The 18,849-nt window shown below is 32.0% G+C and overlaps 1 protein-coding gene across 13 annotated transcripts in view; it reads right to left on the bottom strand.

Moving 5' to 3' along the window:
• Nucleotides 1-18,849, bottom strand: part of LOC114340505 (serine/threonine-protein kinase mig-15) — a 315,391-nt gene that overhangs the window by 201,762 nt on the left and 94,780 nt on the right. For all 13 annotated transcript variants that reach the window (XM_028291310.2, XM_028291254.2, XM_028291296.2 and 10 more), the window contains exon 3: nucleotides 9,901-10,108. In XM_028291310.2, the coding sequence (XP_028147111.1) occupies nucleotides 9,901-10,108 (208 nt within the window). The remainder of the gene's footprint in view (nucleotides 1-9,900; nucleotides 10,109-18,849) is intronic.

Here is an 18,849-nt window from a genome sequence, read left to right as displayed (position 1 = left end):
AATATATTATTAAAAAATCACTTTAACACTTTTCCTCTTTTCTCGATTGAGTATTAGTCTTTGCTGTACAAATAAATTATTGCAATCACTGAATACATAGTTAGTAAACGAGGAGAAAACTAAGATGGTGGCATCAACACCCAACAATAGAGCCATAAACATCGGTCACCAATTCTCTGTTAATAACTCTACCTTTGAAGTGGTGGACAAATTCACATACTTAGGCTCCCTGATCACCAAGGAAAACGTCATGACAGAAGAAATCAAGCGAAGGATAATCCTAGCGAACAAATGCTATTTTGGACTGAGTAGACATATGAGAAGCAGAAACTTAAGCCAAAAAACAAAAATAACCATATACAAAACCCTTATACAACCAGTGTTGACATATGGATCGGAGACATGGACCATCTCCAAGGCAGATGAAAACCTTCTGCTTATATTTGAACGAAGGATCCTGAGAGGCATATTCGGTGGCATCTGTGAAAATGGTATTTGGAGGAGGAGGTACAACTACGAGGTATACCACAGATATAAACATATATTTGGTGGAAAAGACGTAGTATCTCTTATAAGAATAGGACGACTAAGATATGCAGGACATCTAGCAAGATCACAGCATAACAACCCTCCTAGAAGAATCCTTATGTCACAACCTGTGGGAAGTAGAAATAGGGGTAGGCCAAAACTTAGATGGAAAGATGGTGTAGATGAGGATGGGAGAAAAATAGGCGCAGCAAACTGGCAACGGTTGGCAATGGATAGGACTGACTGGCGTAATAGACTTGGGAAGGTCGAGGCTCTTTCATAGGGCTGTAGCACCATTGATGATGATGAATACATAGTTAGTGAAAAAATTATCACATTTATTAACTGAATTAATAATTTCCAATTATAAAAATAACAGTTATCCAAGAACATTCAAAACCCATCTCTTGAAATTAATAATGACATTTTCAAGTAGAATGACATTCTAGTAATGTTTACATATCCATACCAGTGTGAATTTTACTACGCGTAATTTGCCGTGTAAAAACATAAAAAGTAGGGATACACGTAAAATATTTGCGAATTATGTACCCATAGCCTTAAACTCCAATTTTTCTAAAATTAGGCCTTTTAAATAGGTTAAACTTCTTTCGTGTATTGACAATGTAAATATACAAGGAATTACAGAAATGTGAAGACCAATTTTTAATTAGGAGGGTAGTTAGGGGGTTATTTTCACTGATTTTTTCGTAGAGAAAAGCAGGTACCGACCCTTTTTTGATCATAAGTCGCTCTATTTTCATGTTAGAAATTTTTTATTATTATTTTTTGAAAGCCTTAATTTCATGCTTGAAAAAAATATAATTTAAGTTTTCCTCTAAAAATGCAAAGTTTTCCCGTTATTTGGCTTTGAATATTTCAAATTATGCATTTGACGAGAAAAGCTAACTTTTAACATGCCGTATCTCGGTTCGTGTTGGTCTTAAAGATATTATAGAACAAGAATTTAGTTTGTGTTACTAAAAGATACAATTTTGTTATCTGCAGTTTTTTTGACTAAATGCATATTTTTCTAGGTATTCTCAAAAAACTCTCTAAAAAAGTCGATTTTTTCGACGAAAAACTGTTACTTTCAAGCGCGAATAACTCGAAAAATATTAGTTTTACGAAGAAAATGTAAAAAACATTTTTTTCTTAGAATGACTTTTTACATCGATTTACATGGTTAAAATCTAATAAAAAATTCCCACCCCCAAGGTTTTAGCGTACAGCGGCAATATACAGAAAATGATCCTTGGATTATTCCCTACCTTCTGTGAAAATTTCAAGTAAATCCATGCTGGACGAAAAAATTGCGAGCCAAAATGCTTCATTTCCTCGACTATAAGAAAAAGTAACTTAACCTCGTATACAGTAGGAAAAATGAAAGAATACCCATGAACGAACATATAAAACACGCTGTATTTTCCTGTCACCGTGTCATAGAAAAAAATGGCCAGCGCAAGTACATGTAATAATTATTATTACATGTACTTGCGCTGGGCAATTTTCTTTGTGACACGGTGACAGGAAAATACAGCGTGTTTTATATGTTCGTTCATGGGTATTCTTTAATTTTTCCGACTGTAATCATATTATCAGTCTTCACGTTATTGTAATATTTGTTATTATGTAATAAAGCTTAAGATGCAGATTGATTTAAACTAAATATCAATTAACTTCTCATTAAAACTTTAGAGAAAAAATTACAAAAATACAAACAAAATTAAAAAAACTGAATATTCGCATTCGCATCCGCATTCGCGAATGTCGGTAGCAGATATTCACATTCGCATTCGCGAATGTTCAAAAAATGACATTCGTTGTATCACTAATATGTATGTATCTAAATTGGAAATTTTGTAAGAACGGACTTTACTTCAACAAATATGTCCATCAGACTAAGAAAGATATGGCAGATAACATCGGTACGGGAATCAACAGTAGAGGATAATAATCTTACAGAAAACACCTGAAACTTATCTCGGCAACAAAGCACGTAGTAAGTTTAGCAACATTAGAGAGTAGGGTGCTGACATTAGCAAAGTCATCATATCCTAGAAATTTCCGTTTACTTCTCGATGAAGAAATGTTACAGGCTGCTGTAAATAGTCTCTGCCTAAATAGTCTCTAAACTTATCAAAATATGTGGTAGTTGAAGCTACAAAACTGCTCTAATAGGAGCCAAGAGAGCAGTGATCTCAACAAAATGGGATTCAAGAATGAAACAGAAGTTGAAACGGAAGAATGAAACAGATACGAAGGAAGTCGAATGGACGTGTATTTTGGGGTGATATGTGTTGAGGAATAATCCTTTATGATCACAGAGATCTTTACTAAATCCAAACGTGTGCTGGCGTATCTCTCAAAGACCAAAAGTGGAATTTGAAGGTGCCATTGGCCCGTTATGGAAAATAAATACTTCAGTGTGGAGCTGGGCAATTCTGGCCTCCAAGCAGGCCACCGATGGAGAATTACATGAGAGTATCCCTGTTGACAAGGAGTCCGAGGTAAAATAGAACCAGATGCAATGGAAGTCATATTAATTATTCAATTAAAAGCAATTGAATATGCAACAATTGTTTAGCAAAAGCAATAAAGGGTACTGGAATAGAAATATATTACGAACCTAAAACAACTCAGAAAGGCTGTGCAAATTACAAAATTATTTTCTAGCTAAAATTTACACCGTCGAAAGATGAGTTTTTTGTAATAAGCTCGCAAAAAGTTTCTTTTCGTCAATTTCATACCCACAAAATGAAAAATATCTCTCCCTCAAGAACCTATTCATTTATAAATATTTTTAAACAAATTATAAACAATTACTTCGTGGCTTCGGAAATACTTTCTTTTAAAAATTTGGGTAATTTTAAGACGTAAATTCTTGTATGTAATTGTATTTTGAAAGCTTCAGTCGAAAGATAAGTAGTTTCAAAATGCGCAATTACTATATTTTGATTTTATAAATATAGCAAGTTTCTGAAAAAAAATCCATGAACAAATTGATATACCATTGCGTTCGGAACACCTTGATTATTTCTTACCGACAAGCTAAATTTATCTGTAATCGAAAGATTATGTTATTATGTAATATTATAGTAAAAAGTTTACCACAAGAACTTATTTACTTAAACAATATTTAAACAAATAAAAAAATCGATTTCACACCAATTGTTTCAATGTCCAGCCATTGAGTCAACAACATATTGACGATATCTACTAAGATGCTCAAACAGTAATACCATGAAGTCTAGCCATTGAATTAGCAGCATATTGACGATATCTCTGATGCTTCTTGATTATTGTCATTATTCTGCTTTGACCATATTCTCTGTAAATAAAATCCATTTTTCTCGTAGTCAGCTCGGCATGACGGATCATGCGTTGAATGATTCACGAGTTGAAGTCATCGTTGGAATGCGTTCAACAAGGCGGTTGTGATAAAAGGCATTATCCACTACTAAAGTATTTTCCACCTAAGAAGACCGCTTTGCAATTAAATGCTGATAACTTCATTACTAGCGGACCAGATAAGCGGCGATATATTTTACACTACCTGTATGAATAACATTTTACTGGTCTGTTGTGTCAATCAGCACTACTCAACAAGTTTTCGTTTATTCGTTTTAATATTTTATTGCAATAGTACGGAATATACAGTGCGCTGGAATAAGTGTTACCCCCTTAATAACTTATTATTTTTTTATACATAAGCAAAACGCTCGGACAGGTCGATTTTTAAAATAATCATAGTATATTATAGCATCAATGTTTCGAACTTTACGCGGTACCTCTTCAGGTGACAGTGATAACTTTGATTTTTTAAATGGGAAAGTACATCATGTGATACCTCATTTAAAAGCTTTTGAAAGACTGATTACAAAAATGATAATACTTTAATACTTTTTGAGACCGTAGACGCAAAATTTCGATGAAATATTGTGAAATGTATTCATTTTTTTCGAATCCTGAGAAAACTAATAAGTATTTTTGAAAAATTTAAACGCAGAATGAAATATTACAATATTATCGAGGGTTAAAATTCTCTGAGAACTTCTATAATGATTATTTTAATAAGTCACAGGGGTGAAAAAAAAAAGAAAATTTAGTGGAATATTTTATTTCAAATATATCATTCAAAAGAAATGTTTGTTTATTCTAAGGGACTTTCAGCCCTCGGTAATGTAATGTAATGTAATATTTTATTCTGCGTTTAAATTGTTCAAAAATACTTATTAGTTTTTAAAAATGAATGCGTTTAAAAAACAATTCGATCGAAATTTTGCGCCTACGCTCTTAAAAAGGATTAAAGTATTATACATTTTGTAATCGGTATTTCAAACACTTTTAAATGAGCTATCACATGATGTACTTTCCCATTTAAAAAAATAAAAGTTTTGCCTGTCACCTGAAGAGGGATCGCGTAAAGTTCGAAACATTGAAGTTATAATATACTTTGATTATTTTAAAACTCGACCTGTCCGAGTGTTTTGCTTATGTGCTCGAAATAAATAGGTTATTAAGGGGGTAACACTTATTCCAGCGTACTGTATCTTATTTAAACAGTGAATTTACATGTTATTTTTTTAATTTTTTGTGACGTATCGTACGATGTAGGTTTAGCCAATAATCGAAGTTATACCTTTACAAAACCATATTATTTAAAAAATAAAAGGACTACCATGTGTCATAATTATTATAATCTTTATACACGTAAAAAAATTTGTTTAGTAAATATGTATTTCTTAAATCCACCCAATCATTGGAAAATGATTCATGGTATTTAAAAATATCTATTAACGACACTGTTATCGACAAAGTCGTTTTAGACGAAGTCATCATATTATACTTTTGTTTATCGTTAAAAATTAAATGATGGTTGTGAATTGTATTGGTATTATTTCATATTTTAGCAAAATACATAATCAGCAAAAATCTTATTTAAAACATGCGTTTTTGCAATCACTACACTTGTTTAAACCTTTTGTTTTGTTGAAAACTCGGAATTGATTTAGTGCCAGTTTGTTTCAAGGTTATATTTAATACAGTGTCTGTAGAAAGTAAAATCCAGGATGTATTTTATTCAAATTTGGACACACCAGCAACTTGTTAAGTATTTTCCAATTTTACTGCATGCAAAACCATTCTACGCAAAATAGAGATCTTAATGAACATTTGATGTCGACAAATAATTTCGAGAATTCGAAATATTCCGTCTCACTTCTATTAACACGCCCTGTATATACATATTATATTCATTTTATTTGCCTTTGATATATTAAAATCCAATATTCTTACTGAACATAAAATACAGGAAATTAAATATTTTTACTTTTTATTAACGCCCCACTGTTTGAGACCCACTGATCATCTCTTAATTGCATATCGGTCGTCATAGAGTAAAAGGACTTTAGAGTTACTATCTACACGCTGGAGAACCACTTCTCAAAGCACATGGAGTTCATGTCTTTCTGAAAGTCCACGGTTTTCTTCGATATAAAAACAAGGCACCCTTTTGCAAAAAACCAAATCGCTGCCAATAGAGGTGGCAATTAGACGCTGGCGCTTACCTAACGGTGCTCGGTCCTGTTGATAAACCTTCAACAAAGGCTGTGCATTTGTTACTGTTGTGTTTTGCCCAACTTTGGGGACTGTATGCCCGGCGTTAACTCAAGTCTCGTCCTGGCAATAATTTGTTTGTTTTGTCGCACGATATTCCCGAATACAGTCGGCAGTTTTAAAATCGGTTCTTAACAATGAATCACCCACCTGGACCAGACACAAATATTTTATTATGGTGGAAATCATATATTATGTAGTAGTATTTTCCACGTTTTATCTCGGTTGGCTAGAGATATTTTGTGTGTCCAAGCGACGTCCGTACCAGTCGAGCGACTTTCTTCTGAAGCAGAGCTGGTACTAACAAATAAAAGATGCTCTTTAAAAGAAACAAGTATCCAAGAACTCATTTGCGTGAACAGATGGATGTTAAGGATAATATTTGTGAGGGTACAATGTAATTTATCCTATTTCTTGTATATTTTAATTTTTTAATAAAGATATAATAAATGAATAATAAATGAATAATATATAATAAATGAATAAATAATCGTTTTTTTATATTACAGTAAAACCTGACACCGGATCAATGTGACGACCGACCTATCCGGATATGAAAAAATCCGGATATCAAGACCAATTTTTTTAAGAGTCTCTGTAACGTTTTCTCCTTCATTCCTTCAAGGAATCAACACCGCCAGACACATTTTATAGATTCTATGACACCTTGATCCATAGGCTGACAGACGGGGATGTCAGATTTGGGGGCAAAACAGACACTTTATTTCGCCATCTTTTAGTTCTTTTGGGTCGGAATGAGATGGTGCGTTGTCCAACAGCCGAACTACCTTTCTCGGTAGATGCGGACTGTAGAACCGTCCGGATGTGGGGAGGTCCGGATATGGCAGGTTGTACTGTAATTTAATCCTTTTTATGTCGATATTTTATCGAGTATTGTATCGATATCGTATCGAAATCAATATCAATACGATATTTTTATAAGAAAGTATTGCCGATATCGATACACGATACGATACTTCATTAGCATAACCAATACAATACTCAATACCTAAAAAGTATCGATATTGTATCGTATCGTGAAGCTCTAGTTTGGAATATAGGGGAGTGTAATTAGAACGAAAACATGCATTGTTTCGGAATAATTCAAACAAGCTTATATTTTTCTAAAACTTTTTTTGTTAGTTTATATACGTGTTAAAGTAAAAAGTTCTACTCGCAGATTTGGCCGCTAATTGTTTATTAATTGTTAATAACAATTGTTTTGTATTAATAATTTTAAAAATTTCGTTAAATTCATCATTTTACTTTGATCAAATATATTTCTATTTTGTTTTTGATTATGCTGAATCCGAATATGGCATTGCAATTTGAAAATTCTTATACAGAAGCTCTTATACTTATAGCTGCGTAGCTAGGAACCACATGGAAAACTTTTTTATTATCAATTTTACGAAAATAAGTTATTCTTAATAAAATGCTCTGGATAGTCAAAAATCTAAAACTCAACCATCAGATATCAAATTTTATCAATTTTATACGAGGTATGTCAAAAATATGAATTTCGTTAAAGAGTAAAGTACCTTTATATTCCAGAATATCAAAACTATGTCTAAATATACAATTACATCATTCTAATCGAAAAACAAATTTTCAATTTTTTCTCAAATTACGGATACCCATCATCTTTTTATTACAATTATGATAACTATTTTATTATCACTTTTACGAAAAAAAGTTATTGTTCATAAAATACTTTCCTTGGTCTAAAATCTAAGATACAACCATCAGATATCAATCTTTTTTAATTTTATACGAGGTATGTAAAAAATATGAATTTTTCTTAAGAGTTAAGTGCCTTTATTATTCACAATATTTTAATTAGAAGGATGTAATTGAACACTAAAACAAATTTTTTAATTCCAAACAACTTTTCTTAATAAAAATTTTCGATATTGTGAAATGTAAATGTACTTTACTCTTGAGTGAAATTCATATTTTTTGACATACCTCGTATAACATTAGTTAAATTTGATATAATTTGATGATTGCATCTTAGATTATATACAATGCAGAGTATTTTATAAACAACAACTTTTTTCGTAAAACTGATAATAAAAAAGTTATCAATATAGGTCTGGATCCCGCGTATGAAAAAAAAGTTGATTAATAGCAAGCTGAAAATTTGTTAATAGCTTAAGGGTGTCTATTCGGATAAACTTTGATATATGGGAACACTGGAACAGGGGCAGTTTTAATTGTGGAACAGGTTAAAAATTTGGAACGGTCAGACCACGAAAACGGCACATTTATTTTGTCCGACAGAACAGACTTAAACTCTCTTAACAGAGATTAAACTCCCATGCAAAAATCAGACTGCTATTTATCACCTGTCATAATTCCTGTCATTTCACATATTCTACATGTTCCACTCATTAAAACGCCCATTTGGTGATAAATAGCAGTCTGATTTTTGCATGAGAGTTTAATCTCTGTTCGGAGAGTTTAAGTCTGTTCTGTCGGACAAAATACATGTGCCGTTTTCGTGGTCTGACCGTTCCAAATTTTTAACCTGTTCCACAATTAAAACTTTCCCTGTTCCAGTGTTCCCATATATCAAAGTTTGTCCGACTAGACACCCTTAAGCTACTAAAAAATTTTCAGCTTGCTATTAATCAACTTTTTTTTCATACGCGGGATCCAGACCTAATAGGTTCCAAGTTACGCAGACATACTGTATAAGAGCTAAAAAAAATTTTTTTTGCTGAACATTTATTATTGATGAAGCTTATTATTAAATGTATTTTAGGTAAGTTTTACAGAAAAAAGTTTTGATCACTTTGTATAAACATTTTTTTACTGGTAATTTTCGGTTTTTGTGTTCATTTTTGTTATCTTTTTTAATTTTCTTAAAAAGAAATAGTTTATTTCATTTGTAAAGTAAAATAATTCAGTGAATTTTTAAGATTACATCCTAAGCTTTAAAAAAGAACTTATAAAACTACGAAGATTTCAAAAATTACATTTTTTGAGACTTCATATCATTTGAATTAAATTTTTGAGATTTTTTTTTGAATGAAACATCATTTAGTAAGATGCTTGAAAGGTAGTAAGTTGGGCAAAATTGAGAGTTTTATAAGAAAAGTTGTAGTAGTTACACATTTTTAAATCATTTTTAAACAAAATTCATGTAAGGCTCACTTTCCGCCCACACCGTACTTATGCCCATAGATTTTATTTCTTTCTATTATAACCTTAAGATAGCTTAATTATTCTTCTTTCATGTTCAGTTTGTAAAATTCCATTTGATCCATTAGTTAAAGAATTACATTAAAATAAATCATCCGTGCACTTCGCAGTACGTTAGTTTACACTGCGCCAATGTTTGTGAGAAAAGTGACTTTAGCGTTATAAATAAAAAATTATAGAAGGTATAGATTTAATTTTAGAAAATTCTTTATATAAGGTTTTTTTTTTAATTTTCTGAATTTTTCAATGGTTTTTTTCTAAAATTTATATTTTCGGAGTTATTTAAAAAAAAAACATCTAATTTCGTAGTTCATTTGTTTAATAAAAAATGAAGCACCCATTTCTCGAGTAGAACTTTTTGATATGTTGTTTATTAAACATTTCTTAATGAAATTACAAAAAGTTCTATCTTGTTTGATTTTTTCCGAAGTGAAAATCTAAATGCACTCCCCTATTAAAATAAAATTTAGCTTGTGGTTACGAAATAAACAAGGTTTTTCGAACTCAACAATTATTCCTTTCAGTTAAATAAAAAAAATATATTACCCGCTCCGCAGTATTCCATGACCAGCCACAACTGATCATCCTTCCCAGGTGGTGATTTCTTAATAAACGCTCCATAGTAAGTCGCGATGTTTCGATGGTTTGAATATTTCTTCAGTACGTTAATTTCCAACTTAATTTCTTCTTCTTCGTCTTCCGTGACGTCCATGACTTTAATGGCGGCGAGCTGTCCAGTTTTTGTATGTCGACCCTAAACAGAAAAACAAACAGCATTAGAATTAGGCTTAGTTTTAATATACGTCGAGCAGTTTTAGTTAAGGGGATATGCAGTGTCATCTTTCCAATGATACAGAAATATTGTAATATGTAGTAGAAAATTTTGAAACTGTTAGCTGCGTTTAGTAGTATGGTATGTTAAACAGTAAATGGTTAAGTTCAATTAGTTACCACTATAAACAGCCCGGATTAACCGATAATAGTATAAAAGGCCCGGTTTCAGGTAAAATTTATTTTAGGCTTTATTATATTGCAAAATACCAACTCTGTCTACCTCGGTGGCTTATCGCTCCAGGTGGATCTTAACAATGGGCCAGGTCAGATAAATTTAATAATATTTACGACCGCACTAATTGAATTCAAACCATTTACTGTTGAACAAACAATATAAAAGTTACTATAAAATTTTTATTAATGAGAGGAATAGGCTGACATTGTTGACTTGTTGACAAACTTATTGTTTTTTATTGACCCTGTGGTCTCTTTTGTAGCTTTATCAGTCTTTTTAGCATTTGAAAAATGTGAAAATTGGTTAAGTGGCAACGTCGCATTACAATAGTTTGGTAGGTGGGAGCACTAACGCCGGCTCCACACATGGGAGCCAACGTTGGCGTCAACTGTGTTCCCATGTTCGGTGGGGCACCCACACATTGGGTTAAGTATTGGAGTCATGTCCAGTCTGTTTCCTCTAGAGCCAACGTCAATATGTCCGACATGGAAATTGCTACAGCTGTGACTGTCGTGATAATGAGTGCATATGATTATACATATTTTGCTACAAAAACCTTGTCGAAGATGATTTTAAAATAAAAAAGAAGACGAGGACTCTTCTATAAACTATCTGTGGCTTGTCATTGGTCATATATAACTATATCTGTGGCTTGTCATTGATTTTTTCTTATGATTTGCTGGAAAGCATTGGCGCCAACATTGGCTCAAGCACATTACTAATAAGATTTTAACTAGGTGAAAAGCTACAACAAATGTTCAAAATGACGTCTTTTAGAGGTGACAGAAGAATTTTAAATTCATCATTAGTGCGCGTACAGGAATAATCTGAATTTTTTTAAAGAAAAAAATAGTACGTCACGTAGATATGTCAAATTAAAAATCATTTTTGAATTTCTCCTATAATCTGTGACAAAAAATATACCTTTCCTTTTTTGTCATATAAAGAGCCGTTTTTATACAAAAAAGTAAAACATCTTAACGCTTACAAAGTATTCGAGGTAGTTTCCATATGCATAGAAACTTATTTGAAATACTTTGTAGACGTTAAGATTTTTTATTTTTTTGCATAAAAACGTCGCATCATATGAAAAAATTACAAGAAAGATTTTTTGTTGTAAATTGAACGAGGAATTTAAAAATGATTTTTAATTTGACATATCTCACTGGCGTACTATTTTTTTCTTTAAAAAATTCAGACCATTACCCGTATGCGCGCCAATGATGAATATAAAATTCTTCTGTCACCTCTAAAGCAGGTCGTTTTGAACATTTGTTGTAGCTTTGCACCTATTTAAAATCTTATTAGTAATATTTTCTGTTATTGTTCTAGATTAGTATTTAAATAGTTCTTGATAATGCACTCGTATTAGGAAATGAAAAATACGCGCCAAGATGTTTTATTTTTTTGCATAAAAACGGTATAGGTCTGGATCCCGAGTATGAAAAAAAAATTGATTAATAGCAAGCTGAAAATTTGTTAATAGCTTAAGGGTGTCTAGTCGGATAAACTTTGATATATGGGAACACTGGAACAGGGGCAGTTTTAATTGCGGAACAGGTTAAAAATTTAGAACGGTCAGACCACAAAAACGGCACATGTATTTTGTCCGACAGAGCAGACTTATACTCTCCGAACAGAGATTAAACTCTCATGCAAAAATCAGACTGCTATTTATCACCTGTCATAATTCCTGTCATTTCACATATTCTACATGTTCCACTCATTAAAACGCCCATTTGGTGATAAATAGCAGTTTGATTTTTGCATGAGAGTTTAATCTCTGTTCGGAGAGTTTAAGTTTGTTCTGTCGGACAAAATACATGTGCCGTTTTCGTGGTCTGAGCGTTCCAAATTTTTAACCTGTTCCACAATTAAAACTTCCCCTGTTCCAGTGTTCCCATATATCAAAGTTTGTCCCACTAGACAACCTTAAGCTATTAACAAATTTTCAGCTTGCTATTAATCAACTTTTTTTTCATACGCGGGATCCAGACCTAGTACACCATATCAAAAAAAGTCAAGAAAGGAATCTTTTCATAAATTTAACATAGCATTTAAAACTAGTTTTTAGTTTGAAATACAAATTGTCATTATTTTTTTATGTAGAATTGCTCCTTTAAGTTTTTCATACTTATTTACTAACACCCTGTATAATGTAATTAGTATCCTTTTCCGCTTTTAAAGACATCAAGACAAAAACTCTCACCGTGACATTTCTAAGTCGTGCGTCGTGCATTTTATATGCAAAACCTGAAAGTGTTTATACAATAATTAATGAAATGGTCTTTGACAATAATAATTCCTTTAAACGATTTGAGGACAATTAAACACGAAAACCACTAGTACACAGTGATACGACATTGAACCAACGTAAAAAATAAAGGAACCACGGTAAATTCTAATTTAAGCTCCGGGCTATTGTCCTCATTAAAATTTGTCAATAGCGACATAGCGTGTATCCAATGTGAGTTAAAAAGAGACGGTGAATTACGTTATGATACGGAATTTTAATCCATTTAAGAGTAGGTCAAAATAGATCAGCGTTTGTTGAGTCTTTAGGAATATAGGATAATTTGGGACATTAACGAGAATTAATATTGTTTATTTTTATTAATATTTTCCACATTTTATAATAGGAAAACTACATTGTTTTTATGTTCGGACAAGAGTTAAAATTGTTATTTTACCGGATCATTATTTATATTAAGACATTATATTGCCCCTGTTTTATCTGTTCATTTATCTATTAAAGTTTTTTTTTTGTTTAATCATACAGAACAAGTAAAAACTTCGTTTGTATAATGCTATAAAAAGTTTATTGAAAAACTATTAAAAAGTCATCCAAAAGGATTCGCAAAACGTTTTCAATCTAGATCAGATCATCTTCAGTGCCTAGAACGAAGTATTTCCACGTTAGAATGAATACAAAAGGTTAAAATTATGACTAGTTAAAGAAAAAATGTGGAATATACTTACGTTCTGCTTAGTACATGAAACTGGCAACCTTGTAGAATAGGTGACATCGAGAAATATGATTTACATTTTTAAAAAATGATGTTAGTGGCGACTCTAAGTCGATGTTAAGTGATAAAATTTTAAGAGTGCTCAAAGGGCAACATGATTCACTGCTCGATGGTAACGTGTGGTACTTGCCAGTTAGATGGACACAGACCAACAAGAATATAGGAGATGACAATTTATTTATCAGACTGAAGTGACATGACAAGACAGGTAGTCAATTTTTGGTTATGAATTTAAATTCAAGCTAAGACTTTTTCAGCTACAAAATTCAAAATTCTCAGTTTGCCATTTCAGACAATAACCTTCAACCCTCAACATTGATTAGTTAGCTATCACGTTAATATTCATTCACACAATAAATAGTTTGCCTGTTATGTTATAACTCATTAATTTTTTCATCTATTCCGTTCTATGACTAATTACAGCTCATTTACAATTGTTTGTCACACATTTCAATTTGCATTTCTGATAATAACACTTATGTCATTCCCCTTTTTCTACATTCTTTCAAATCATAATTTCATTTAATTTGGCATTTTACATCCCTTATCATTTCAGTAAATACATATCTATTATCCTTTCAGTAATTTAATCAAATTATATTTTTTCAACATTACCATATCCAGGCAATCACTACTACTTGTTTTATTTTTTATTTTGTATTTAACCTGCTTTTTGCTAAACCTCTCTTTTTAAAAAACTTCTACAGTAATATAAATAATTTTTTCTTTCACCCATTTCAGTCTGTTCACTCCAGTTCCATCTGTAGATTTCAAATTGTTAGTTAACTAATTCAAATAATTATCAGCTGAATTTATCAATTTTCTCTTTCTCTGTTACCCATTACAATTATAATCATAGGCAACGAACATTACTCTTTTTTCAATTTTTTTACAATATTACTAGTTTTCTGGTATTTTCCTTCCATTAGTTGTTTACATTCAAGTTATTTCAGTTCTCTTTTTATTTCAAAACTAAATTAAACTTTCTTCTTCTTTTTTTAAACTGTCATCAATGATGTCATTGATTTTACTATGAATAACATTTTTATTAACATAACAATAACAACAGTTCTTTCTGTAACAGAGAGTTACCTTTTAGACTTTTACAATAGAATCTAATTTTATTATAATTTAAATTCCACTTTAATACAGTTATTAACATCCATGCAGATTAACTGATAATTTGAATTTAAATTCATAACCAAAAATTGACTACCTGTCTTGTCATGTCACTTCAGTCTGATAAATAGATTGTCATCTCCTATATTCTTGTTGGTCTGTGTCCATCTAACTGGCAAGTACCACACGTTACCATCGAGCAGTGAATCATGTTGCCCTTTGAGCACTCTTAAAATTTTATCACTTAACATCGACTTAAGAGTCGCCACTAACATAATTTTTTAAAAATGTAAATCATATTTCTCGATGTCACCTATTCTACAAGGTTGCTAGTTTCATGTACTAAGCAGAACGTAAGTATATTCCACATTTTTTCTTTAACTAGTCATAATTTTAACCTTTTGTTTTCATTCTAACGTGGAAATACTTCGTTCTAGGCACTGAAGATGATCTGATCTAGATTGAAAACGTTTTGCGAATCCTTTTGGATGTCTTTTTAATAGTTTTTCAATAAAGTTTTTATACCATTATACAAACGAAGTTTTTACTTGTTCTGTATGATTTTTAATTATGGTATACAGCCAGCTACTGGGACTTTCCCATTGATTTTTTTTATTTATCTTATATCTTATATTTTTGCCCTTGTTTTATCTGTCCATTTATCTACTAAGAGTTTTTATCACAACCAAAGTGATAACAAACAAACTGAATGAAATTATAACATTAGCACTGACGCTATATTTATTATGAGGCAAGTTCAAGAGAAATCGTTAGAATACAACAAACCGGCATATTTACGTTTCGTGGACCTTAAAAAAGCATTTGACAGGGTCAAATTAAAGGACGTTATCCATTTGTTATACTCTAGAGATATACCTCTAGGAATAATTAAAACGATCAAAAACATCTACCAGAACAACACAATAAAAGTAAAAGTAGAAGATGAACTAACAGACCCAATTGAAACTGGCAATGGAATAAGACAGGGGGATTCCTTGAGTCCTTTATTGTTCAACATGGAAGAAATAATAAAAAAGTAAGAATTAAAAAAGGATACCAAATGGGAGAAAAACAACTTAAAATAATCTGCTATGCAGACGATGACCAATCTCTCAAAGTGAAGATGATTTACAACGTATGCCATTTAATATAACCGCCAGAAAATTTTTAATATGTTAATTTCCCCAAAAAAGACAAAATGCATGGTTATAACAGCAGATCCAATGAGATGTAAATTGGAGCTGGAGGGTCAGATAATAGAACAAGTGATGGAATTTAAATACCTAGGCATCACACTATCTAGCTAAGGAAGGCTCGAAACAGAAGTGGCAGATCAAGTGAATAGAGCAAAAAAAAGCCATCGGTTGCCTGAATGACACAATATGAAGAAATAAAAATATCGGAAAAGAAATGAAAGACAGAATCTACAAAACAGTCATCAGACAAATAATGACATACCTACGCGGCAGAAACACGACCTGACACAGAGAGGACAAAAAGATTGCTCGAAACAGCGGAGATGAAAACACCTCGAAAAATCTATGGTAAGACTCTATGGGACAAAGCTAGAAGTACAGATATACGACGGAGATGCAAAGTGGACAACATTAATAACTGGGTAAGAAACACAAGAATAGAATGGAATGACCACATAAGCCGAATGAGAACAAATAGAGTAGTAAGAATAGCGAGAGACGGTTCTCCGATAGGAAGACGATCAGTGGGAAGACCACGAAAACGATGGAACGACAACTTACTAGAGGCACATTAAAAAAACAGACAGTCATGTCTACATAAAAAGAAGAAGAGGAAGAAGAAGAAGAAGAAGAAGAGGAAGAAGAAGAAGAAGAAGAAGAAGAAGAAGAAGAAGAAGAAGAAGAAGAAGAAGAGGAAGAAGAAGAAGAAGAAGAAGAAGAAGAAGAAGAGGAAGAAGAAGAAGAAGAAGAGGAAGAAGAGGAAGAAGAAGAAGAAGAGGAAGAAGAGGAAGAGGAAGAAGAAGAAGAAGAAGAAGAATTTTTATTTATCTTCCTCGTCAACTAATAGCCATTAGCATGGTACAGTTGATTCCTCAATCATAGTGTAATGTGTAGTGTGAGTGTATTGAGTAAATGTCTTGTTACTTAGTAATGCCGACTTCATTGTCTTTACAAAAAGACGCTAATTATAACCGAACATCTGCGGTCCCTCCGGCAAGTACCGATCCCAAGGATAGAAAACTAATAGTTTTAATAACTTTAATAACAGGATAAATTAAAAATATAACAAATTCAGGTACATATTTGACTATTAATTTATTATTATAATCTTTCAATCTACATTTAAATTTTTCAAAAATATTTTAGTTTTTTTCAGGATTCGAAAAAAATGAAGGCGTTTAAAAAGCATTGCAAGTAAATTTTCCGCCTATGCTCTTAATATTTTTTTATAAAACTGTTTTACAATCCAGAAATCCAGACTTCCAAAATACGAAATAATACGACATAAGCTTGTTACAGTTTACGATTATTCTCCAGTTTATTCCCTAAAGATAACAAGCTGAATTGCCGAAGCTTTCATTATAATAAAAATGTAAAACATGGTGAACCTTTTTCCAAGTTGTAATTTCACATTTACATTCTTGTTTCCTATGGCAAAACAATGTAGGAAATATAAGATAAGGAAAATAGTTTTGATAACGTTGAACTCGCAGGATTTAACCGTATTAAAATGCTAAACTGTAAAATTGTATGAGAAAATTACAAACGTACTGCAGAAAAAGAAAAAACTATTTTATATACATACCAATACGGATTCTGAGGGTATAGAAATTGAGAATAGATCAAATCCTTACCCTAAAAAAATTGTAAGAATATAATATCTAGGGTCCTCGGTAGAAAAATAGAACTTGATGGTATCAGTACTGAACACGTAATGGAAATAAAATACCTTGGAATTACATTTTCAAGCTATGGAGAGCTGAACAAAAAAGTGAGACACATACTCCGGTCAACTTACACATCCGAGGCTACAAAAATTACCATCAAGCTGAAAATTGGCAGGATTGTTCAAAATACCATCATAAATTAAATCTAAAAAGTCCTCATAAATCCGACCCGAGCTAAAAAATTTACGCGGGGTCAAAGGTCACCAAATATAGTTTTTAGCGATTTTCAGCGAAACGGTAAGTTTTATCATAAAATTAGTTATAACAAAAAATGTAGATTAGATAAGTTTCTATAAAAAATATTTTATTACTTTTTTTCCTAAGAGCCACCGTTTTTGAGATACAACGATTCAAAAAGTTGTAATCGTCATAATATGCGGCGCACACGCTTCCACACCACATTTGAGGTAGTGTACTTAACGCGTTTTTTTAACGTGGTTTTCCCAGTAGGCCTATTCCACAGATCTGTTATGATTCTGTTTAATTTGAAGCTATTGAACAATTGATATTGGCAAGGGTTAAAATTGATAAAAGCGTCTTATAAAAAGCGGTATAAATTAAAAAAAAAAGAAAATTTATCCAACCGGTTCATAAGTTTCTAATACTTCTGCTTCCCCTTCTCCTTGTCCTTCTTCTTCTTCTCCACTTTCTAGTTCTTTTTCTTCTTGTTCATCCTGGGTGCAAGTAAATTGCACCAATAATGACGCATCGCATGGCTCCTCGATAGAATCAAATGAATCCTCAATTGTTGGTGATTTAACATTGGAGCACGACCTGTTTTGACAATTATAAGTGCATGCTACCGAACAAAACAGTCGAACTTTTTTGCAACCACATTTAGCGCTACATCCCTTTTTACAGTTGCAAAAAATTGTGCTCAGGAGTTTTTCCAGCGCAGGTAGGAGTAAAGTTTGAATTGGTTCTAATCAACTGTCGACTAATTTTCATCCCCAGTCTTTTGTATCTAGTTGATAACCAAGCCACATTTGAACTTGGTAATACATATATCCGAAAAAGATGTTGATGAGCAGCCGCTGAGGTTGGAGGAAGACAAGATAATTGCACTTGTTTTTATTTCGAGTATTTTTAAAGAAACATGCATATCGAAACTTATCTAAGCACGTAGTTTTTTTAGGCGCTCCATGCACAGAGAGAAGAAAGCTAATTCCGTTGGAAATAACTTCTTGTGGAGTGGAATTAGTTTTTTAAAAAACTTCAGCACATTCAAGTAAAATTAGGTTAACACGTATTTTCACTCCGGAGTAGTACTCAAGACTAATTAATACCTCGAGGGTGTCATCTACCTGAAGGATTTCGCCACCCAGGAAGATAACTGTGTAATTTGCATAATAGTAAACAAACTAAATTTGCATAAAGTTTATTGTATATTGAAATATTTATTAGTACTTAGCAATAAA

This window comes from Diabrotica virgifera, chromosome 7 (assembly GCF_917563875.1).
Source record: "Diabrotica virgifera virgifera chromosome 7, PGI_DIABVI_V3a".
NCBI lineage: Eukaryota > Metazoa > Arthropoda > Insecta > Coleoptera > Chrysomelidae > Diabrotica > Diabrotica virgifera.
The sequence above is the reverse complement of the archived record's forward strand: the minus strand, read 5'-3'. Positions and strand labels throughout refer to the sequence as shown.